The sequence below is a fragment of the Gadus chalcogrammus genome, chromosome 2 (genome assembly GCF_026213295.1).
Source record: "Gadus chalcogrammus isolate NIFS_2021 chromosome 2, NIFS_Gcha_1.0, whole genome shotgun sequence".
Taxonomy (NCBI): domain Eukaryota; kingdom Metazoa; phylum Chordata; class Actinopteri; order Gadiformes; family Gadidae; genus Gadus; species Gadus chalcogrammus.
This window is the reverse complement of record NC_079413.1, coordinates 23590223-23614503: the sequence shown is the minus strand read 5'-3', so window position 1 is coordinate 23614503 and position 24281 is coordinate 23590223. Positions and strand designations below refer to the sequence as shown.

At 47.5% G+C, this 24281-nt stretch overlaps 2 protein-coding genes across 4 annotated transcripts; one reads left to right on the top strand and one right to left on the bottom strand.

Moving 5' to 3' along the window:
* The first annotated feature begins 555 nt into the window (after window positions 1–555).
* On the top strand, window positions 556–14078 carry rgs9a (regulator of G protein signaling 9a). The gene is made up of 17 exons (XM_056605113.1): window positions 556–717; window positions 1533–1629; window positions 2634–2684; window positions 2820–2926; window positions 3305–3356; window positions 3494–3552; window positions 4076–4152; window positions 4406–4487; window positions 4828–4890; window positions 5590–5619; window positions 5713–5774; window positions 6022–6135; window positions 7221–7336; window positions 7762–7849; window positions 8512–8650; window positions 10963–11045; window positions 11595–14078. Exons 1-17 carry the CDS (start codon window positions 649–651, stop codon window positions 11746–11748), a joined length of 1443 nt encoding a protein of 480 aa, XP_056461088.1. The 5' UTR covers window positions 556–648; the 3' UTR covers window positions 11749–14078.
* prkar1aa (protein kinase, cAMP-dependent, regulatory, type I, alpha (tissue specific extinguisher 1) a) lies at window positions 12438–23111 on the bottom strand. 3 transcript variants are annotated; one of them, XM_056605162.1, is made up of 11 exons: window positions 23011–23111; window positions 22076–22263; window positions 21397–21567; window positions 19682–19773; window positions 19537–19598; window positions 19367–19413; window positions 18799–18957; window positions 17729–17789; window positions 17045–17166; window positions 16563–16644; window positions 12438–13720 (listed from the first exon to the last, which is right to left on the bottom strand). In XM_056605162.1, exons 2-11 carry the CDS (start codon window positions 22247–22249, stop codon window positions 13704–13706), a joined length of 987 nt encoding a protein of 328 aa, XP_056461137.1. In that variant the 5' UTR covers window positions 22250–22263; window positions 23011–23111; the 3' UTR covers window positions 12438–13703. The 3 variants fall into 3 exon arrangements, with proteins under 3 accessions (XP_056461137.1, XP_056461124.1, XP_056461130.1); XM_056605149.1 differs by lacking the exon at window positions 12438–13720 and adding an exon at window positions 15870–16081; XM_056605155.1 differs by lacking the exon at window positions 12438–13720 and adding an exon at window positions 15870–16081 and having other exon boundaries at window positions 22076–22258; window positions 23011–23106.
* Window positions 23112–24281: the final 1170 nt, after the last annotated feature.

The following is a 24281-nucleotide window of genomic DNA, read 5'->3' as shown; positions in this document are numbered from 1 at the left end:
TTAAAACTATAAGTACCTGGACCTAAAGTAGTATCGTAATCTTTATTTTGGTTTTTTATTGTCTTTATTATTTCCCCCATAGCTCCCATGTCATGTGACTTCCCAGTGACTCCAAATCCATAACAGATATTATTAAAACACTGCACAAATAACACATATCTTTTTTTTATTGGTTAGTGCCTCTTCTTTTTTATATTCATATTTTAATAGAATTGTCATACTTTTTTATTCAATAGCTCTCATAGGAGCTCTGTGGTTGATATTTAATATAGGCTACCTTTAGTGTTTACACGTTGTATGCCCTATATCAAACTTAAGCGAATGATGTGTTCACGGCTATGAGTATGAACATCTTTAGGGATTTGTCTTCTAAACAAGTTGGCTCGTAGACAATAATACGACATGATCGTCGCACCTCCGAATGGCTTCTAGACTGTAGACTCATGACGTCAGTTTTCCATCGACCAATGAGAACGGGTTGAGGTGACGTACCGTTGAACATTCATGTTTGTCGTCGCTTGTTTCCCATTGGTCATCGCTTCACATCCATTATGCCCACAGTGGTCCGGTAACTACTGTTGAACTGGCTTGAGACAGTGCATGACATACGTTTCCCTTGAGGTGGTCGTATTTTAATTAACGCTCGAAATGACGATAAGGACAATACGTCCCAACCGGGGACAGCATTACCGTCCTCGGATGCATTGCCTCCAAAAGGTGGGTTCATTTTTGAGTGGATACATTAATAGTCGGAATGAGTCAGTTAATATTTGCCATATTTTTTAAATTGTCACGTTTTTTCTCTCAAACGTGGAACTAAGTGGTTAAGTATATTTTTATGCATGCCTCGTATATAGTGGTTACTTTGTCATATTTGACACATTGTCATATTTTTTTGGCCCATTTGGTCATTTCTGTAGTTTTCAGCCTCTGATAAAGTTGTACCATAACGTGTTTGATGTCTTTAAACAATTATTATTATTCAAATGTTTCAATGCGTTTCATTTAAACACACACACACACACACACACACACACACACACACACACACACACACACACACACACACACACACACACACACACACACACACACACACACACACACACACACACCGTGAGCGTTAGTGTCTAATTCCCTGGTGGGAGTGAGCCCATTAGGCTTTAGGCTAGCTTCTGTGGCTAAACTTATCTTGGAGAAATGTTCCAAGAAATTGATCTTTAGCTTTTTGGTTGAAGATCACATTTGAATTGAAACATGTCACAAAATGGCATTTCTCATTACGACAAATGTTCATCACCGTGTTGAAACCACACGAGGGCAGGCTTCCTTAATTGGCACAGGACTAATTACGGGTCTGCGGCTTGTGTCAGGGCCCTGGTAGACGACCTCCCCTAGGCCACTGGCTACCTCCACTAGCTGGCGCTGCTGTTCGGGCCCCAAGAGGAGCGTATTTAGTATCCCGAGGGCCCCTGGGTTCTCCCTGTGAGGTGAAGGGTCTTTAATGACGTTCTGACCCCCGCCTCCTGCAGATCGAGGCCCACATGGTGGAGATGCAGGACCCCAAGAGCGGCCTGAAGGGGGCCGAACAGAAGCTCAACGTCACCACCATCCCCCACGTCATCACCGGTGGGGGGCTGTCCACACACACACACACACACACGCACACACGCACACACGCACACGCACATATACACGCGCACACACAAGCACGCACGCACACACACACACACACACACACACACACACACACACACACACACACACACACACACACACACACACACACACACACACACACACACACACACACACACACACTCATATGTACATACATACACACATACATACACACATGAATACATAAACACATACAGATTTTATTTATCATATGAAGTATGTGATGCCTACATAATATGATATGTAGGTATATAATATGATACGTATGCGTATATATAACTGTTTCAATACTATTCATTATATTACATATTATTTATATGCTTATATATATCTGAAAAGATAACACAATGCAACACTATTGATCCCGAAGGGGGGACTTTTTGATACTAAGTGCAGCAAAAAAGGAAAAAAATGAAAATTGAGAAAGATACTTTCAAGAGAATTTCAATAAAGGTTAAAAGGTTATTTAAAATTATTTGAACAAAATTGCTTTTTAATAGAGAGCGTGACACAAAGTCTCAGGAGAAGAAACGGCCTGTTGTCGGACTGCAGGGGCTTACTTAAAGCTATATATAGCTGGGGACAATTGGATTTGATCTGCCCAGCACTTTAACGGTCACGGGCTTTCTAATCTGGTCCTGAAGTGGCCAGGTGAAAGATCAGAGAACCTGACCCTGTCAAACCACAACTCACTGGACACAAGGGAGTCGCAATTCTTCCAAAGCAAAATAGGGGAAAAATATACATAATATATATGTGTTTCAGAATTATATACAACTATACAATTATGTGCAAATGTGCTGTCTGGGATAATTAGCGTTTATTTTATTTCATGATAAATGTCTCCTATGATCCTAACTACCTGCCTCCATGATATATAGCTCCATGTTTTTGCATATCTCATTTGGCATAACAATAGACAAAATAACAAATATGTGTCCGTTCCTACGCAGGTCAAGACATAATCGCTTGGCTTTTAAACAAAATGAAGGTCACACAAGAAGGTAAGAAATCCGGATGACCCTTCTACCCAAATAGTTTTGCATTGCATGACACAAAACCAATAGTGTGGTTCCAGAAGCCCCTTCTCCTTCCACATGTGTGTTTACGTCGTTCTCTCCGTGCTTCTCCTGCTAAAGAGGCTGAGGCGTATGGCACCATGCTGGTTGCCTACGGTTACATCTACCCTCTGCAGAACCACAGGAAGCTGGTGATGTGTAACGATGGCAGTCTGTACCGCTTTCAGGTAGAACCCGCCCGGCCTCCCAACCTTTAAGAAGAAGAAGAATAACAACGATAAAAATAGAAAATGGATTTAATTATAAAGCACCTTTTTGAAACAAGGTGTACAAAGTGCTTTGCAAAGAATGCAATACACCAATATATATCACAAACAGAACTGTTATAATATTAAATTGAATTCGGCCGACGTGCTGTAAGCCGTACTCACTATTTGCACAAATCCTTTGACTTGGAAATGCAACATTCCTTCTTGTCATCTTTTCACTAACAGAATCCCGTAACTGTGCTAACTGAAGCCTACTAGCGATGTGACCGCCACTGCTCAGTGTGTCTGAATGTTTGTGTGTGTCTGTGAGTTCTTCAGCTTGCCCCTCTCTTCCAGACTCCATACTTTTGGCCGACACAGAAATGGGTTGCAGAGGATTGTGACTATGGTGAGTCTCTGGTCACAATTCAAGCCACTATTGTTTCTTTATTCCCAGTTGATATCACAAACCAGACAGCTCTATGAAACGCCAAATCTTTTCAGTGGAATTAATAAATAATTATTTGTCCATGTTTCTCGGTGCAGCTATTTATTTGGCAAAAAGGAATATCCGAAAGAAAGGCGTACTGGAGCCCTTTGAACAGGTGTGTCTGTCTGTCTGGCTGTATAACAATGTGTATGTGTGTGTGTGTATGATTGTGTGTCCGTCTTTCTGTCTGTATAACAGGGTGTGTGTGTGTGTGTGTGTGTGTGTGTGTATGATTGTGTGTCTGTCTTTCTGTCTGTATAACAGGGTGTGTGTGTGTGTGTGTGTGTGTGTGTGTGTGTGTGTGTGTGTGTGTGTGTGTGTGTGTGTGTGTGTGTGTGTGTGTGTGTGTGTGTGTGTGTGTGTGTGTGTGTGTGTGTGTGATTGTGTGTCTGTCTTTCTGTCTGTATAACAGGGAGTGTGTGTGTGTGTGTGTGTGTGTGTGTGTGTGTGTGTGTGTGTGTGTATGATTGTGTGTCTGTCTTTCTGTCTGTATAACAGGGAGTGTGTGTGTGTGTGTGTGTGTGGCAACTGGAGACAAACAATTAACATATTTTTGAAGAGTGATTAGTGAAATAGTTTGCTATGAAGCTACTGGTCCTGGATGCAGAGTAAATACTGTTGTTGTTTCTGTTGGACAGGAACATTACACACACCTCCATACCTGGCTGAACCACAAGTGGGACTTCATCGTCATGCAGGCCACTGAGCAGTACAAGTAGGTGTATTATGGGAAGCATCTTCTCCCCGTTATACATGGCATAATGCTCTTGTTGATTTAAAATGGTTGCTTGGTTGGGATTAGATTTTGGACATCCCTTCCCTATTCCCCCAACGGGGTCCATCCATCTTTACAAACTTCTGCCTTTTGCCTGAACTAAAAGGATACGCTAACCCAGTCACCCTCATAGACCCAACGGTTGTTAGCAGCGTGTCAAAACATCACTAACGGAGTCCAAACTGTGTGCCAGAGCGGGGAAGGAGAGGAAGAAACCCGACCGGGTGGTCTTGGACTGTCAGGAGAGAGCCTATTGGATTGTCAACAGACCACCGGTTAGTGTGTGTGTGTGTGTGTGTGTGTGTGTGTGTGTGTGTGTGTGTGTGTGTGTGTGTGTGTGTGTGTGTGTGTGTGTGTGTGTGTGTGTGTGTGTGTGTGTGTGTGTGTGTGTGTGTGTTCATCTGTACAATCCATGTGTTTGGATAATGTGTCGAACGCTGTGTGTGCAGCTAGAACGTCCACTGGACGGATTTCCTCACGTAGTTTGATTGTTAAATCTATAATAAGCTTTTATGTTTAAACCCTTAAGAACATCCCACTTTTGCAGTGTGTGTGTGTGTTTTATGCGACTGTGTGTGTGATGAGTTCATACTGGTTTTGAACCTGTGTTCCCAGCGTCGGACCTACAGCGCCTTGGACTACGGGACGGACCGCCTCATCGACCCGACCGTAGAGGAGGTAACAGGTGAGTGAGTGACACGCACGAGACTCCTCCATCTGTAGGTCAGCAGCGATACAAGAGGCTGGCGTGTGTTGTATCCTGTATCCTATAGCCTGTATGCAGAGAAGACACACGCACACACACGCACACACACACACGCACAGACACACACGCGCACACACACGCACACGCACACTTTATGTTACCTTCATCATTTTATTTGTCTTGTAATCATAGAATGCAATGGGAAATCAATTGTTTCAACTATCTTCTGCACAATTCTGAGGTTGTTTTCTGTGTCTGTGTTCTTCTTTCATACAGATTTGATTCCATTTTGTGTTAACGTTCATTGATGGCGATAGCGACACGAAATATGCATGAAACACAGCCAAACTACACTTTTTGGAACATGGGAAGGTTGATTGAAATTATAAATGTCTATATAGCATAGGTCCCAGTACTTTATATGTGTCATCAAAACACTTAATGCTTTTTTAGTATCTGTGTTTTACACCAAACTCAGTAATTAGTAGAATTATTATACAGTACTGTGCCTACAGTAGACAACTCACATATACTGTATGTATATGTGAGTTGTGTTTTTAGTTCGTATTATATATTATATTATATCATGATATATTTATCATGTGTTCCTGTCAGTGAATGTGCAAAGACATCCCAGTAACTAATGACTATTTTTTACGTGTTTGCTGTAGAAGATCTCCTTTGACCAACACAGACGCATGGTGAGTGAGTTGTTTCTTTAGACGGAGACAAAAATGCAATGTTTGGGAGTGCAAGGGTTTTGTAATGACAGCAGAAATCCATTCTTCTTTCAGAACATCTTCTACCAGCAGGCGATCATGAGGTCTAAAGTAAAGTCAAGTGTTTCTCTTGGAGCGTAAGTTTGTCATTAATAATTCCTGCTTGCATTTTTAATTGGATAGCCAAGGTTGACAGCGCCAATAGTTTCACATCCATGGAAGCTGATGTACAGGTTATTGGTGTGGCCTATACTGACTCATATTGTAAAGTGTATGGCTTATTGATCAGAAAGTGTCGATGCATTGCTACCTAAAAGCAATGTGTTGGAGTTCAACTCTCACCATATTCGCTTTGCTCTTTCGTTTTCCCCTACTTATCTGCAGACTTGTGAAGTTTGTCAACACTTACAAAAATCATGACCCCTTCCTGGCACCCTGTCTGCCTAGCAACCCCTGGGTAACCGACGACGATACCTACTGGACACTAAACATAAGAAGGTAACGCTGCAAACCCTTTAAACCTAGCCCGCTTATACTACTCAGAGAGGGGGTAAGACCTAGCCCCCTTATATCACAGAGAGGGGGTAAGACCTAGGCCCCCCGGGGGTTAGGTCTTACCAAAGGGGCCGAAGGGCCAAAGTGCCGGAGGGGCGGAGGGGCGGAGGGGCCCGGGGGGCCTGACGCCCAAACCTCCGCAGTGCCATTGTCTCTACGACAGTATACCCACTGATATCTCAATGGGGCCCTGAAGCCATCCAACATTGGTTATATTATGTGATACGTCTCAATAGGGCCCCTGAGTCCCCCTCAATCAAGAGGGCCACTGGCTCATAACCCGGCCCTGATGAGTGAATGGAGCCCTGTGATTGGACCCTGTGGTTGGACCCTGTGGTTGGACCCTGTGGTTGGAGCCCTGTGGTTGGACCCCTGTGGTTGGACCCTGTGGTTGGACCCTGTGGTTGGACCCTGTGGTTGGACCCTGTGGTGCTCTGTGTGGTTGGACCCTGTGGTTGGACCCTGTGGTTGGACCCTGTGGTGCTCTGTGTGGTTGGACCCTGTGGTTGGACCCTGTGGTTGGACCCCTGTGGTTGGTGCCCTGTGGTGCTCTGTGTGGTTGGACCCTGTGGTTGGACCCTGTGGTTGGACCCTGTGGTGCTCTGTGTGGTTGGACCCTGTGGTTGGACCCTGTGGTGCTCTGTGTGGTTGGTGCCCTGTGGTGCTCTGTGTGGTTGGACCCTGTGGTTGGACCCTGTGGTGCTCTGTGTGGTTGGACCCTGTGGTTGGACCCTGTGGTTGGACCCTGTGGTGCTCTGTGTGGTTGGACCCTGTGGTTGGACCCCTGTGGTTGGTGCCCTGTGGTGCTCTGTGTGGTTGGACCCCTGTGGTTGGACCCTGTGGTGCTCTGTGTGGTTGGACCCTGTGGTGCTCTGTGTGGTTGGACCCCTGTGGTTGGTGCCCTGTGGTGCTCTGTGTGGTTGGACCCTGTGGTTGGACCCTGTGGTTGGACCCCTCTGGTTGGTGCCCTGTGGTGCTCTGTGTGGTTGGACCCTGTGGTTGGACCCCTCTGGTGCTCTGTGTTGCAGGGTGGACCAGTGCACCAAGATGCGGGTGGAGCGCTGGTCCTTCAGCTTCTTCGAGCTGCTGAGCGACCAGCGCGGGCGGGACGACTTCAAGAGCTTCCTGAAGAAGGAGTTCAGCGGTGGGTGTGTGTGTGTGTGTGTGTGTGTGTGTGTGTGTGTGTGTGTGTGTGTGTGTGTGTGTGTGTGTGTGTGTGTGTGTGTGTGTGTGTGTGTGTGTGTGTGTGTGTGTGTGTGTGTGTGTGTGTGTGTGTGGTCGTTTAGTTATTTAGTCGTTAAGTCTTTCAGCAGACCCCTTTCATTTAAAGCGATTGACAAGTGCGGTCTTAAACCGGTCAAATTTGCAGTGTGTAATTCTGGTAAGACGATAGTAAGATGAATCAGTCATTTTCTTGTGGTAGTACGAATAGTTAGTGTACAACGTGCACATCAACATGCTGTCATCATTCTCATCAACACTAGGATTTCCTTCATTCTATCAAAGGGGTGGCTCATTCAATCGTGTGTGCGTGCGCGTGTGCGTGTGCGTGCGTGTGTGTGTGTGCAGGGGAGAACCTGGCCTTCTGGGAAGCAGCAGAGGAGTTGAAGTGGGGTTCTGCCGCTGCCATAGCAACCAAAGCCGCCGTCATCTTCAAGTGAGGACGGAGTTCATTTTCTTTATCCGTCAGCAGCGGGAATAATTATCTTCCATGGCGACTAATCTCTTTGAATTAAATGTTGTGGGTTGGGTGAGTGTGTGTGTGTGTCTGTGTTTGTGTGTGTGTGTGAGGGTGCGTGTCTGTGTGTCTGTCTATGTGTGCGTGTGTGTGTCTATGTGTGTCTGTGTGTGTATCCGTCTATGTGTGTGTCTGTTATGTGTGTGTCTGTGTGTGTGTCTGTGTGTCTGTGTGTGTGTGTCCATGTGTGTGTCTATGTGTGTGTGTGTCTGTCTGTGTGTGTCTATGTGTGTGTGTGTGTGTGTGTGTGTGTGTGTGTCTATGTGTGTGTGTCTATGTGTGGCTGTGTGTGTGTGTGTGTGTGTGTGTGTGTGTGTGTGTGTGTCTATGTGTGGCTGTCTGTGTGTGTGTGTCTATGTGTGTGTGTGTCTATGTGTGTGTCTGTTATGTGTGTTTCTATGTGTGTGTCCATGTGTGTGTGTGTGTGTCTATGTGTGTGTCTGTTATGTGTGTTTCTGTGTGTGTGTCCATGTGTGTGTGTGTGTCTGTTATGTGTGTGTCCATGTGTGTGTGTGTGTCTGTTATGTGTGTTTCTATGTGTGTGTGTCCGTGTGTGTGTGTTGGCACACTGCGGCCCGCAGGACCTTCCTGGCCCCCGGCGCCCCCCGGTGGATCAACATCGACGGCAGGACCATGGGTCTGACGGTGAAGGGCCTGGACCACCCCCACAGATACGTGCTTGACGGGGCGCAGACGCACGTCTTCCTGCTCATGAAGAAGGTGCGTCCCGCCCGCTGAACTGGGTCCCCTTAAAGACCGCTGCTCTACAGGACGGGTGGGGAGGGAGTGAGGGGTGGAGATACAGCGTCACAATCCTCTCTTAATGATGTTATGTGTCGCACAGACGTCATGTTTTGCTTTGCAGACAGACATTATGAATCCTAAGTGGCAGGAGGAGAAGTGTATCCGATACATCATCAACTCATTCCTCACGTCGATCTTGCGTTGGGATTGTGATCGCCCTCCTGAATTTCAATGTATTTTTATACAGGGGATAACGCGCAACGCATGTGTTCTGGATAGAGTGGATCTTTATATTTGCATTTTACAATTACATTTTTTAGTTCATTTAGCAGACGCTTTTATCCAAAGTGGATTGCAATAAATACATTTTTCAAAAGAAAGTGAAAAAATATATCGCTGTCTGTAAACTATGGATGTTCATAAAACCAAGTGCGAAGCACTAACAATCGCTACGTTAAAGGGACTCTGACCTTTGTTGCATTTGAGAATTACAGCACATTCAAATCATCCCGCCTTCCTCCAATGCCCCACCCCCTAAGCGTACAAAACTAAGCGTTATTTTTTAGAGTACTGTAACGACTTCGCCGGTGACATAATGATGTCGAGTCATTAGTAGTTGAAGGTAGTTTTAATGAACCAAAACCAGGTCACTGAAACCCGTAACATTGTAACCAACGGCAGAAAACCGACACAAAACAAACCCCGGTTACCCCGGCAACCCCCAACACGGTCTCACTCGCGTGCAGGCCCCCACCCTCCTGTTCTTCCAAGGCCCTCCCCCAGCTGACCTAATGATTCGCCCCCACGCTGATTGACAAGAAGAACATTACAATACATACACATAGAACAACTGGCATAGCGGACAACGAAATATAATGTAACACATAACACACAAACTATTTAACTGTCCCAGGGTCGCTACAGTACAAAAGTTCTAGACTCCCATGGGTTATGTTTAGACTCCCATGGGTTATGTTTAGACTCCCAGGGGTCATAATATCTACCAGGGATCTAGTAAACAAGAAGTCCGAAGAAGACGCGTCTGAGTCCGAAATGGGTCCCGTAATCGGACTGAGTGGTGCGGTTGGGTGCCAACGTTCTGGAGGTCTTCCTGTAGCTCCAGAGTAGCGGGACAACGTCGCGTCTGAGTCCGAAATGGGTCCCGTAATCGGACTGAGTGGTGCGGTTGGGTGCCAACGTTCTGGAGGTCTTCCTGTAGCTCCAGAGTAGCGGGACAACGTCACGTCTGAGTCCGAAATGGGTCCCGTAATCGGACTGAGTGGTGCGGTTGGGTGCCAACGGTCTGGAGGTCTTCCAGTAGCTCCAGAGTAGCGGGACAACGTCACGTCTGAGTCCGAAATGGGTCCCGTAATCGGACTGAGTGGTGCGGTTGGGTGCCAACGGTCTGGAGGTCTTACAGTAGCTCCAGAGTAGCGGGACAACGTCGCGTCTGAGTCCGAAATGGGTCCCCTAATCGGACTGAGTGGTGCGGTTGGTTGCCAACGGTCTGGAGGTCCTGAGAATCATCCAGGGGAGCGGGACCACTTGGCTTCTGAGGCCGAATCGGGTCCCCTTGTCGGACTGAATGGTGCAGTTGGTGGCCAACAGTCTGGAGGTCTTCCTGAGGCTCCAGAGGAGGGTAACTCTGTGAGTCTGAGTCAGAGATGAGTCCCCTAATCGGACTGAATGGTGCAGTTTCAGTACGCCGTGGACCACTTTGGTCTGCCATCGTCAGTCGCTACGGTCGCTACTCGCTACTGTCTGCCGTGGAATCAAAACAAACCCTCTAGTTGAGGACGCGCCTTGATGACGCGGGCCCGAATGCGCCACAAGAAGCAGACGGAAAACCTTATATATCCATGCAGCAAACAGACAGGTCTGTCGGCCAATAAGGTCATTCGGTCCGAAGAATTTTATTGGTTGAAGTTTTCACTAAATATTATGAGAGTAAAATAAATGTTTGTTTTTACTCCTGGTGGGTCTGTCTTGCATATTAGAGTGTTATTACCTTATTAATACCAATTTAACCTTATCCAAAAAAAGTGTAAAAATGCAACAAAGGTAAGAGTCCCTTTAACCCATTCTCCGCAACAACACAAATAGCTAGGATAAGATGCTACATAACCAAGTAATATAACTAAATACGACATACAATCAGTGCGTACATCTTTACTTGACAAATCAATACATTATGAACGGGTAAATCGAGGAGTGATTCATGTTCACCCGCTGACTAACTGATGGTGTTTCACTGACTCTGCGGCGCTTCTTTGATTCCCTGACTTTAGGACACGTTCTTCCGCTACCTGAAGTCGCCCGTGTACAAGGAGATGCAGAAGAGGGCGCTAAACCCTGAGCTACACAACTTTAGGTAAGCAGCTTAACGGTTAAGAGCATCTATGGTTAAGAGCGCTACCAGAATAATGCCTGGAAGAGGAGATGCTACGGACGGAACGCCCACAAGTTAGCATAACGGCATCAACTTCAGCTCTTTGGTCAGAATGTGTCCCATATTGTCTCCGAAAGTTCTGCTATGAGGAAGCAGGGCTGCTGGATCCCATCATAGTTGAATCTATTTTCTATATAAACACATTAAAGCAAGGTTAACAGTTGAACAATATAATGAAACTGTTTAGTATAGTATTGTTAGTTTTAAAATGTAAAATAAGTAATGTGGTAAGGACAGAATGCAAGCATTAATTAACAAGCATTATATATTCAGCTTCGACACTGCTGTTATTTGATTTTCTCATATATTCATGTGTGAATGCGTATAAGTGCCCGTCATTGTGCGAGTGTGTGTCACCAACCCTCAATACGGTTGACCTGACGGGGCCTACAGGAGGATAGTGCGTGATCAGACCGCAGGTCAAATAGTGAGGGATCTGCCCGACTGTGATGTCTGTGGTTTCCACGGCAGCGAGGCACAGCTGGAGCAGAACGCGCGGAACAGGAGCCTGGGAGTCCATCCCATCACGGTGTGGGAACAGGAAGAGGAGGAGAGGGCCAAAGCAGCCATCGCTTCAGCCCCCGTCGACGTCAAGGCCATGATGAGCAAGATAGACAGGAAGTAGAGGACCGCGGGCGGCACCTCGGGCCAATCATGTCTGGCTGCAGCCTGTAGGACATGGACATCCACATCCAACTGCTGCTTCATAGCAGTTCATAGGCTTTATGCCAGCGATAATGTGAGTAAATGATGTCCATTTTTAAACATCAATATAGTGGGACATTTTTCACGATTAATTATTTTCACGGTAGCTTGGTAAACGATAAATGTTAATCATTGAACATAGTGAATTCACATGCGAGCAAAAATCTGGCTCACAAGCTAGCGCGACAGGCTAAATTGTTACCGCAACAGGGTTAGGGTAGCGGTTAGGGATTGAAAGAGATTGAAACTTTCCCACGCCCTGGGATTTAAAACACGCTTTGCCAGAGTGACCCTTGTGCAGTCCAAAGAGTGAAAGTCGATTAAGTATTTATTTCGTTAGTTGTGACACTTGGGATGTTAACTGGGATGCTTAACTTCAGTTGGCCAAATCTGAAATGGCTCGGAACTAAGTGAGAGATCGAAATTTTAGTGTCTGACTAGTTTAATTGAATTCGAATGTGCCCGGAGGTTATCACGTGAACATGTGTTGTTGTACTCAGTCTATTGTTATTGATGGACTGGTGGTAATCAAAAGTACAATCTTTAAACATTCATTATTTTCAAAAATGATTTTTTTTAATTTACATTAAAAAAATCTGTTTGCGTAGCTAGTAGTAAATAATGTAATAAAGTCATAGCTAGTTACTTATTGATTTGTCTGCAGTGCTGTTCTGGTTTTATCAGCACTCACACAAGCAATGGGCCGACTGATGGGCAGTTTGGGCACTTCGTCTGACAGATTAGAATATGGATCTGATCAGCCATGGATTTCATGTAGCCTACATGTAAAATGTTTGCATAAGTCATAGTTTTAATGTTAGATAATACGGCATACGTTAAACAATATGCCAGCATTAAGCACACCTAATATCAATTTAATGTTTTTTGATTATAATTTTGAGAAGGGAAATTTGAAAGATGTTTTAGTTGTCATTATTCATTATCTTTATAAAATAAAAAGCACATCTACACTTCACACAATAAACCTCACGTATTCCTAATTTCCGGATTAAAGATACCGTTATCTTGATATGAAATGTATTCATAGTGGTGTACTAGGGCTAGGCCTTTAGTAGGCCTGTTTGTTCAGACAAATAGGACCACAAAGGACCAGCTCCCATCAAATTAATCTATAACCAACCATAGTGGATTTAAACTTAGATGACCTAGCAAATTAGAAGATGATTATTTTAACTGTTTTATCTTTGTCTGCAATGCCAAAATAGTTCCATACCACATTAGTCAATTTGAATAATTAGTGATCCATGTCAAAGGTTAATATAAATACACAACACTTTCATTTGATGCCATAACAGGAATTTTTAATAGCAAAAACACTGAAGGCTTACATTTAAAAATTAACAGCAATTGCAGTAATCTGAAAATCAGTCTTTAAAACACCCAAGATTCCTTTGCACACCAAGATATTAAATCCCTCACCGAAGCTGTCAGAGACCAAACAAACTGAGAAGACCAAGTTACACAAAAATCCCATTGTTGAGTATTACAAAATGTTTAACTTAACTAAAATACTGCCACTCTCTCTGTGACCAACTGGAATCTCAATATGAAGTAACCACAGAGTCGTCCCGGCGCCTAGCGATCAAACATTCCTGGTATGAGGGATGAGAAACATCACGTCGATTTATACGATAGGACTTGTGATCCGACGTGAACAAACTAAAAGTGGATGGTTTTTAGTAACTGGAGTCACTGGACCGTGAATGATTCTTTGTTATAAGACACTGCTGGAATGTTTCACACTAAAACACACTAGCCGCGCCTGACGAGTACTGTAATGATCCTCTTCTGAACAGGAAGGAGAAAGAAACACGCGTAGCACGCGGCGTGGGGCGGGGCCGAAGGGAGAGGTGGTCAATCAACGGCCCGTTCTGAATCAACACACGTTATGACAACATGAGCACCATAGCTTTATATTTGGCACTGCCTTGGATGTAACGACAAAGTTAACCTGGTGTCAGACTCTATGCCACGGAACGTTTCGGTCTAGCTCATCGCTCATCACACACACACACACACACACACACACACACACACACACACACACACACACACACACACACACACACACACACACACACACACACACACACACACACACACACACACACACACACACAGATCTCCCAAGAGGTAGCATCTTTTTTTTTAATCTATTCCTTACTTGTGCTTGCTTGAAATGGCAGGGAAACTAAAGCTATGTAACTAGGATATAAACTTTTCTTTTTCAATTATATAGATATACATATCACAAACTGTGCAAAAAATATTTTTGTCATTTTTTTTTCCTAATATATAGATTCACGGAGAAGCTGTATTTACAATCAAAGAGCGGCTTTTGGCCATTTTCTTGCTGAACTGTTGTTTCTCTGCATCTAAAAACTAATCAACGGACGTTAAGGGGTTTCTTCTAAATCAGGGAGGGGCCCGGGGGGGGGACGAGGGACAGAGCTAGCACAAGGCTTCAGTCTAGTGGGGGAAAACAAACCGCACACATCCCTAATAAGTAAAAGTAACATCCTTCCAAAGAACGAGACATGTAAAAAGGTGGAATTCAGATCAACGCTTTCCTTTACATAATAAGCCCGGGGTTAACACTTTGATGAAACACATCCTGGCGCTTTGTCTGAGTCAAAAGGCGTGTTCTGACGGGGGGTGTGCAACACCAGTACCATCCGTGTACTCTCACAGGGACAAAAGAGGAGAACTCTGCGCGTGGGTTCAACAGCCATGAAGCGTATATTCGTAGTACAGCCACCTGGCCTGCGCAGTAAGACACCGGCCTGTGTTTGGGCCGAGGCACAACACTGTCATCACCTGGTGGGCCGAACGCTGGATCGATAGGGAGGTGACCCTGATACTGTCATCACCTGGTGGGCCCAACGCTGGACCGATGGGGAGGTGACCCTGTGTGGTCGCCCGCCTGATACTGTCATCACCTGGTGGGCCGAACGCTGGATCGATGGGGAGGTGACCCTGATACTGTCATCACCTGGTGGGCCGAACGCTGGATCGATGGGGAGGTGACCCTGATACTGTCATCACCTGGTGGGCCGAACGCTGGATCGATGGGGAGGTGACCCTGATACTGTCATCACCTGGTGGGCCGAACGCTGGATCGATGGGGAGGTGACCCTGATACTGTCATCACCTGGTGGGCCGAACGCTGGATCGATGGGGAGGTGACCCTGATACTGTCATCACCTGGTGGGCCGAACGCTGGACCGATGGGGAGGTGACCCTGATACTGTCATCACCTGGTGGGCCGAACGCTGGACCGATGGGGAGGGGACCCTGTGTGGTCGCCCGCCTGATACTGTCAATACTAAGATCAACACAGCTCACTGTCAACGCTGTGAGAGAGGGGGGGCGGGGTTATACTGAGGGGGGCGCTCAGGGCTCAGGGCTCAGGGCGGGGTCCAGGTGTCTGGATGAAGGAGACCGTACCCCTCAAAAGAACAAGGGCCTGGACCCCCTCAGAGCAGAGGAAGGAGACCGGGGGGGGCTGTATGTCTCCCCCCCTGACAGAGGGGGGAGGGGGGGGTGAGACAGACGGGAGGGAGGGAGGGGGGGGGGGACAGACAGGGGGGGGGGTGAGACAGACAGGAGGGAGGTAGGGGGGGACGGACAGACAGGAGGGGGGAGGGGGGGGTGAGACAGACAGGAGGGGGGAGGGGGGGGTGAGACAGACAGGAGGGAGGAGGGGGGGGTGAGACAGACAGGAGGGGGGAGGGGGGGGTGAGACAGACAGGAGGGGGGAGGGGGGGGTGAGACAGACAGGAGGGGGGAGGGGGGGGTGAGACAGACAGGAGGGAGGAGGGGGGGGTGAGACAGACAGGAGGGAGGAGGGGGGGGTGAGACAGACAGGAGGGAGGGAGGGAGGGAGGGGGGGGGTTAGACAGACAGACAGGAGGGGGGGGGTTAGACAGACAGGAGGGAGGGAGGGAGGGGGGGGGGGTTAGACGGACAGACAGACAGACAGACAGGAGGGAGGGAGGGAGGGAGGGGGGGGGTTAGACAGACAGACAGACAGACAGACAGGAGGTTGTGAGGGGGGGGTCAGACAGACAGGGAGACGAAGCTGTTGTACTGCTGGATGTTCCTCTTCAGGATGTCCGAGCAGGGCCCCAGGACCCTCTCGAAGCGCGGCCGGTCCAGCTTCACGCACTTCAGGGGCCCGCGGGAGACCACCGTGGCGGCGCGCGGGCGGTTCATCAGCAGGGCGATCTCGCCTGGGGGGGCGCAGGACAGGCGTGAGGGGGGGCGTCTGTCTCTCTGCCTGTCTGTCTGCCTGTCTGCCTGCCTGCCTGCCTGCCTGCCTGCCTGCCTGCCTGCCTGTCTGTCTGTCTGTCTGTCTGTCTGTCTGTCTGTCTGTCTGTCTGTCTGCCTGCCTGCCTGCCTGCCTGCCTGCCTGCCTGCCTGCCTGCCTGCCTGCCTGCCTGCCTGCCTGCCTGCCTGCCTGCCTGCCTGCCTGTCTGTCTGTCTGTCTGTCTGTCTGTCTGTCTGTCTGTCTGCCTGCCTGCCTGCCTGTCTGCCTGCCTGCCTGCCTGCCTGTCTGTCTGTCTGTCTGTCTGTCTGTCTGTCTGTCTGCCTGCCTGTCTGCCTGTCTGCCTGTCTGCCTCTCTGTCTGCCTGTCTGCCTGCCTGCCTGTCTGCCTGTCTGCCTGTCTGCCTGTCTGCCTGTCTGTAGGGTGGACCGGAGGCTCCCACTCACCAAAGTAGTCGGAGGGCCCGAGCCGTCCCACCTCCACGAACTCCTCGCTCTCAGACCGCCTCTGGAGCACGGCGGCCGAGCCCTGAAACACACCGCACAATGAGAGGGTGAGAGGAGCAGTGCATCCTGGGAAACGTAGGACACAAGGGTGAGAGGAGCAGTGCATCCTGGGAAATGTAGGACACAAGGGTGAGAGGGAGCAGTGCATCCTGGGAAACGTAGGACACAAGGGTGAGAGGAGCAGTGCATCCTGGGAAACGTAGGACACAAGGGTGAGAGGGAGCAGTGCATCCTGGGAAACGTAGGACACAGGCACACAATTAAGTCCCTGCCGACACCAGCACAAAACCAGAGGTCCTCCCCCCTCCTTCAGCAGAGGACCCCTGGGTGTGACGACGCGGAGCCTGGGGGCCTCTGGGGGGCCCCTGAACAACCCTCTTGGGGGTGAATATACGGCGGTGCCGGAGCCGGCCGCGGGGTACCTCCAGGATGATGAAGAACTCGTCTCCTGGCTCCCCCTGCACCACGATCTTCTGGCCGTCCTCAAACTGCACCGTCTCCAGGGAGTCGGCCACGGTGAGACGCTCCCACTTCTCCAGGGACTCTGAGGGAGACACGGGGGTGAGGGCGACACGGGGGTGAGGGAGACACGGGGGTGAGGGAGACACGGGGGTTAGGTGAGCCGCTCCCACTTCTCCAGGGACTCTGAGGGAGACACGGGGGTGTGGGCGGCGATTCGCTCGGTCGGCGCAGCGCCCAAGAGGGTTCGCCTCGCGGACACTCAGTGCGTCACCACGGCGCGAGGCGAGGGCGTCTCATATAAATCGCTGCTTATCTGAACATTCGTAGACAATGACCGCCCTTGGCGTCACTGAGCTGCTGTGGTTGGTAACCAGGCTTATAACTCCTCCCACTCAGGCCTGACTCGACCAAAACCTCCGAGCTGAAGCAACGGGTCCACGTACACTTTAAGAAGCCATCTTCAGATGAGGTGTTGATGTCTATTACCAAAGTTACAAAAACTATGCATCGATAAATCTGGATTTAAAAAAAGTCTTAAAAAAGTGATATAATAATTGATCAATATGTATATTTACTATCATCATTGAGGTAGGATGATGACGTACACCTACATGATGTTTACATAAATGTTTGCCAACTCTTACCTAGAATGGACACTTTGCTCAGGAACTCTTCATACATCTTGCGCTTTCTCAAAGTGCTCCCCTGAAACGGGAAACAAATGTTGAGGTCATTAGGAAATACAATAATGACCAGTGTAACTGCAGAGTCCAGAGCGTCAACGATTACAACCATACATTTGGATTGGCTGAAGTCCTAAACGCACATTAAAATGAATCACTTGGTTCTACATAAGCTTACGAATTGAAAAAGACATTTATGTGCAAATAATTATTATGCTTCATAACCTATTAAATGTGGTAATCAAAGTAACTACGTGCTTACTAAACAATGCATGGCGGGGGTATGCCATCTCCCGTACCATTGACATTCTTCAAACATACTATGACTTGTCTGATTGTGCACGTCACAAATGGATCTACTTGACTAACATCGTGTAGCCTCGTATCCGAGCCATCTTTATTTGCTATAAGGGGAATGGTTTAACCTAGCAATTGTAAGTGCTTGGCACTTGTTTCTATCAACATCCTTACTGAACTTACAGCGATAAATAGTTGTTTTTCTTTCTTCTGAAAAATGTACTGATTGTATGTCGTTAAAAAAACGTCTAGATGCCCTAAATGTACATTTAAATGACTGATACTTGGTCTTTAGGAGGTATCGAATAGTTACAATTCACCCCCCCATGCTTTAGAGACCAGAGTCTCACTAAACAAAGTACTTGGGCAGCACGAGGCTCAGGAGGCAGAGCGGGTCGGCTGGTAACCTGAAGGTTCCTAGTTCGATCCCCGGCTCCTCCTAGCTGAGGTCGAGGTGTCCCTGAGCGAGACGCCCCACCCTGACTGCTCCTGACGCGCTGGCTGTCGCCCTGCGTGGCTGACGCCGCCGTCGGTGGGTGAACGAGTGAATCTTATGCAATATTGTAAAGCGCTTTAAGTGGCCACTGGTTAGAATAGCATCACATAAATGCAGTCCACCCGTTTAACGTTCACAACCAATCCTTCAACCCCCCCGTCATGAGAGCGCTCAGTGCTGGGGGGTAGGGCACTCAGTGCTGGGGGGTCAGTGCCCGGACTCTGGGAGGGCCGCCCACCATGAGTATTCTCCTGTAGCTGTCCCGGTCGATGCCCCAGAGCTTGACGTCGGAGCGCGCCCCCACGGTGGCGGCGCGGGGGGTCCCGTAGATCAGGGCCAGCTCCCCGAAGCTGCCCCCCTCCCCGATGCTCGTCACCCACTCGCTGTTGACGTACACCTGGGGGGCAGAGGGAGGGGGAGGGGGGGGCAGAGGGAGGGTGGGGGGGGGCAAACAGACCGGGTCGACGTGTGAGACTGAGACTAATGTGCTAAGGACCAATCCCATTTCTACCCCTTCCCCCTCCCCCTTGTTTTGAAGGGGTAAGGGGAAGGGATTGGGCCTTAATCTGTCTTTACATTTCCTTGGACATAGAAAGTGGATTGAGGTGCACTATCACATTGATGGTTATTAACAAAGATGGCGACATCTCCTACTGGCCTCACTGGACAGACTCGGGGGAGGCACTCCCTCTGACTTTACACATTCGTTAACCCATTTGTCTGGTCATAAGCCCACTTTGATGGTACAACATAAGGAATGGTTAATCATGCACACGGCGTCACGTTTAATAACATGGCTCTCTTACATCCATCTCTCCAATGTCGATGACGTAGAAGTTGTCCCCTTCGTCGCCTAACATGCAGAAACAGAAGGCATGTGCATTAGGATGCATCATCATACAACACTTATACGTATTATATATCACAGTAATGGAAGTCATAAGACGCAGGTGGAAATGAACATAGTTATACGCACCTTGTTGAATGACCGTCTCACCAGCGATGTAGTTGACCGAAAACATGGCATCGAATATGTCACTGAAAAAAATAACTCCATGTTAACAGTAAGCAGATAAGAAGTAATCCTGAATTGGATTCTGTTCTATGATTGGTCCCCTTACCTTCGCTCGTTGTCGTCCAGGTGGGCAAACAGCACATTCTTCTCTATGGCCTTGGCCAAGGCAGCCATTGTTTTGTAATCTTTTGGGATGACCTGCGGCACAAGGTGAAACCGGGGCTGATTAGAGACCTGGGGAGGTAGGGGTGAGGCAGTCTGCAGGGAGACTGTTGAGACCTGGGGAGGTAGGGGTGAGGCAGTCTGCAGGGAGACTGAGACCTGGGGAGGTAGGGGTGAGGCAGTCTGCAGGGAGACTGAGACCTGGGGAGGTAGGGGTGAGGCAGTCTGCAGGGAGACTGTTGAGACCTGGGGAGGTAGGGGTGAGGCAGTCTGCAGGGAGACTGAGACCTGGGGAGGTAGGGGTGAGGCAGTCTGCAGGGAGACTGTTGAGACCTGGGGAGGTAGGGGTGAGGCAGTCTGCAGGGAGACTGTTGAGACCTGGGGAGGTAGGGGTGAGGCAGTCTGCAGGGAGACTGTTGAGACCTGGGGAGGTAGGGGTGAGGCAGTCTGCAGGGAGACTGTTGAGACCTGGGGAGGTAGGGGTGAGGCAGTCTGCAGGGAGACTGTTGAGACCTGGGGAGGTAGGGGTGAGGCAGTCTGCAGGGAGACTGTTGAGTTTAGCAGGCTTACAACTATGTCAGCAGAAAAGTTTCTAAAAAAAACACAATGACAAAGGTTACCTCATTAAATGCAGGATAATGGAAAACAACTTGAACTCGTCGGTTTGAGAATTATGCTCCTTGATTCATATCTAATAATTAACATTACCATTATATTCTACCTGATCATCACCTGGCTAACTATAGTGGGAAGGGGGATTGTCTCTATTATGCGGTTATGTTTTGCTTTTTTATTGAAATAAGGACATACATTTATGTCCTTATTGTTTGCTTGATAAACCGTTTGTGTTATCACGTTGACCCTTTCTGTTAATTTGCTTTTCAAAACCGAGCACATTCTAGACCGTAGTCTAGTAGAAGGAAACTACACCGCACTAAATAAGAAAAAAACCCTCTAAGTTTGGCAACATGGTGAGAAACCATTAAAGATAATCCAAAAAGCCAAACTGCTTCAACAGCAGCCGTTATGTCATAGGCTACCATTCGTCCTGGTGATAATGATTCTCTCTGTCAGTAGGCTATAGGCCTACTCATTTTCGCTGTTCTGCTAAATTCATGCGTTCCAAACTGTTAATCAGTCAAACACGACTACAGTCTCTCCATTGATGAAAGGTTTAGTCACGATCAGGTGTGACTAACGAGAGAACGGAGCTCTCTGACCAGAGACCAGCCACTGATTGATTTAATTGATTTATAATATGAATTATGATATATTGTATTGGTCTGTATCCCCCTACATAAGGCAAATAGCAGCCTATAGTTTCTGTCCAATTGAATGCAGAGGCTGACATGAACGGACGAGGACATTGTCGTCATATTGTGAAAAGTAAAATCTGTTGGCAGAGACAAACCTACAGACAGCTGCTGGAAACCCTGACATGCCAAGGGATCGTCTTCACGCGTTTGAACGACGCAAGAGACACACAAAACGAGGCATCACTGAACCGCACATACCAACAAACACATCATACATGATTGGACCGTCAGTCGACCAAAGGTCTGGCCTGACCAATCGCATCCGAGGACACGCAGCTCATGTCTGGTGCGTTTCCGACAGCGGTGAAGCGCGGCGGCGGCGGCGGCGGCGGCGGGGGCTGACCTTTCTGACGTAGGAGGCGGCGTCCTCCTCGTTGTACACCTCGGCGCTGATGGCCCCGCGGCGGCGGCGCCCCCGCACCACGGGGTTCATGGGGGGAGAGACCTCCTCCTCGCGGGAGTCCGAGCGGGAGCCCGAGGCCTTCTGCTGCAGCAGCATCTGCATGCTCTCCTCCTGGTGGCGCGGGCCGAGGCCCAGAGGGGAGCGCTCGGTCAGTGGGCGCTTCCATTCCCTCACTCCTTGAGGACTTTTACTGCAGCATTCAATCGTGAAACCTCGGGACTATTTAGACATATGTATGTTTTAAAGGTTACTGTAGATGGTCTGTATTTCTAAGCCATCTAAATCTGTTCTAATGGTCCCGAAAAACCAGCTTCTAAATCAACATTTTACATGCGTAATATAATGTCATTTTTGCCTGTTTCAGTATCAGTTGCTAGTCAAATGGTTAATTAAAAATCCAGAAGGTTGGTGAGTCCACGAGGACACTAATATGAAGTTATCCCGCCAAATGATCAAAAACCAAAATCACAGCATACAACTGCAGCAAGTCCAATGTGAGAGCAGCACATCGGTCATTCAGACAACAGCATATAATATCCAATACGAAGGTAACCGACTTCAGAGCAGAGCAGAATGCACACGAGACTCCCAAGATGTCAGCTCATGATTGACACCTCACCTTTTCCAGTCTGTCAAAGTACTCTTTGAGGAAAGCCATTGGCCGGTCTGGCCGCGAGGTGCACAGCTGGACGATGCAGTCCTTCAGCAGCTGCTGGATGTTGTGTTTCTGCACGTACTGCTCGCACTCTCTCATACTCCTCTCTTCATCGCTGCTCATGTTGCCTGATGTCATTGTAGCCTTCTGTCCTGGCGAAGGAATGGAGACAGTGGATGTTAGGATAAAACATTGCATTTGAACATGGTTCAATTTGAGTTGTTTATTTTGGCATCTTCAACCAATATTGACTGTATTGAGTCCTTATTTTAGTAAAACCGTGATAACTTATTTGTATTACAATACTTTTATATCATGCACTGTTATAATCTGGTTCGCCTTACAAGTAAATGTCAACAGCTTCCTCATAACGATTATATCACACATATCTGTCTTAAAGTATGAATTTAGCGTGATTATTAACACGAACCATCGGGTATTAATAATATTAACGCTCGGGTACTACAATAATGACCAGACCGCTCCAACACGACATTCACAAAGTAAAGCAAAGTCGAAGAGTTAAGGAGTTCCTATAAAAAAATAAAAGGCACAACAGATGCGATCAAACAGTTAGCTTTACAATACTGAGGGCTAGCCAGCTACAAAGAACAGGAATATTAAAATGCATGAAGCTTTCTGGATGCCAGGAGCTGACAGGAGCCTCACATCATCCACAACGCCTCACATCATCCACAACATGTCAACAACACTTTCTGCCCTTCTCTCGTCGTGGGGACCTGAAGGTGCTAGCTCTGCTAGCTAGGCATTTGCGTTTTTTTTTTGTAAAACATGAATAGCAGCGCAGCTAACACAAACAGAGCCATGATATCGGGTGACACTTTATTGCTTTTTTTTGTTGCTTTTCCGCATAGCCAGTAGCATTGCTGAATCCTTACCAAAGAATAGAAAAGGTTGTATTTTAAGGGCTGGGTCCGTTATTTACCCCTTCTTCCTCTTCTGTTTGGTAATATCCTACCCATGATGCTTTGCGCGAGAATATAGACCTGATTGGATGAGGCTATCCTCTGTGAAATGAACTAGAATCCTAAAATCAATACATATCAAAATAATTTCACACAAAAAAAACAAAAACAGACGAAAAACGCAAAAGGAATATCCATATTTGACTTCTTTTTGGCTTTCAAACTGACTATCTGTCTATCTGACCCCGGTTCTGCCGGCACCAGAACATTACATCGCAGCAGCCAGGGACTATGGAAGCATATGGAGCAAAATGTAAATGGCAATGCAATGTGCAATTACATTATGCAATTGACAATTCATTATGCAATTTGATAATGTAATTTGTAAATACGTTATTCAAAGTGTATTTGAATATGCAGAGGGACAATGCAATCCTCAATTAAATTTGCAAAAGTTATAACAATGAAAATAGAATAACATTACGTCAAATTCTTTGAGTTCCTTTATTCAAATTGAAAAGCTATAGCGTCCCCGTGATTGCAATCCACTTCGCCACGCTCCGTGGGGAGCGATATTCAAATGACATTTCAATCCGCAAAACGAACGCTTTGCAAAAGATTTGGCAAAACGTAATCCAAAACGTTTTCCAAAAAGTCAATATGCAAAGTGGCAAACGTATCAGCCAATCAGCGTCTGGGCGGGAACTACGTCACTTCCTATTGCCTCCAAAGGTATCTCCACGGTGGGTCTCCCAATATGTCCATGCGCTCCCGACCCTATGTTTCGCACCCAGTGCCTGTAGCAGCACGTGGTAAATCTTTGGGTTTACCACACTGGCCTCAGTCTAACCAGTGAGGATAAGTCGTCTATCCTATCTCCCAGAACACGCACTCTATCTACTGCATCTGTGTCTTCAACACGATTGTTCTCCACATCATCGGCCAAACAAACTTCGGAGGGTATCAATAATCTCCTCCATTGGTGACCATGGACCGTGTTGCAGCAGTCTGGTCATTTCGTAGTACCCTAGCGTTAATATTATTAATACCCGATGGTTCGTGTTAATAATCACGCTAAATTCATACTTTAAGACAGATATGTGTGATATAATCGTTATGAGGAAGCTGTTGACATTTACTTGTAAGGCGAACCAGATTATATGCAATGTTTTATCCTAACATCCACTTATGGAGTTAGATTCATGCCAAAACCCCGCACACACGCAAAACGTGTTTTGCTCACG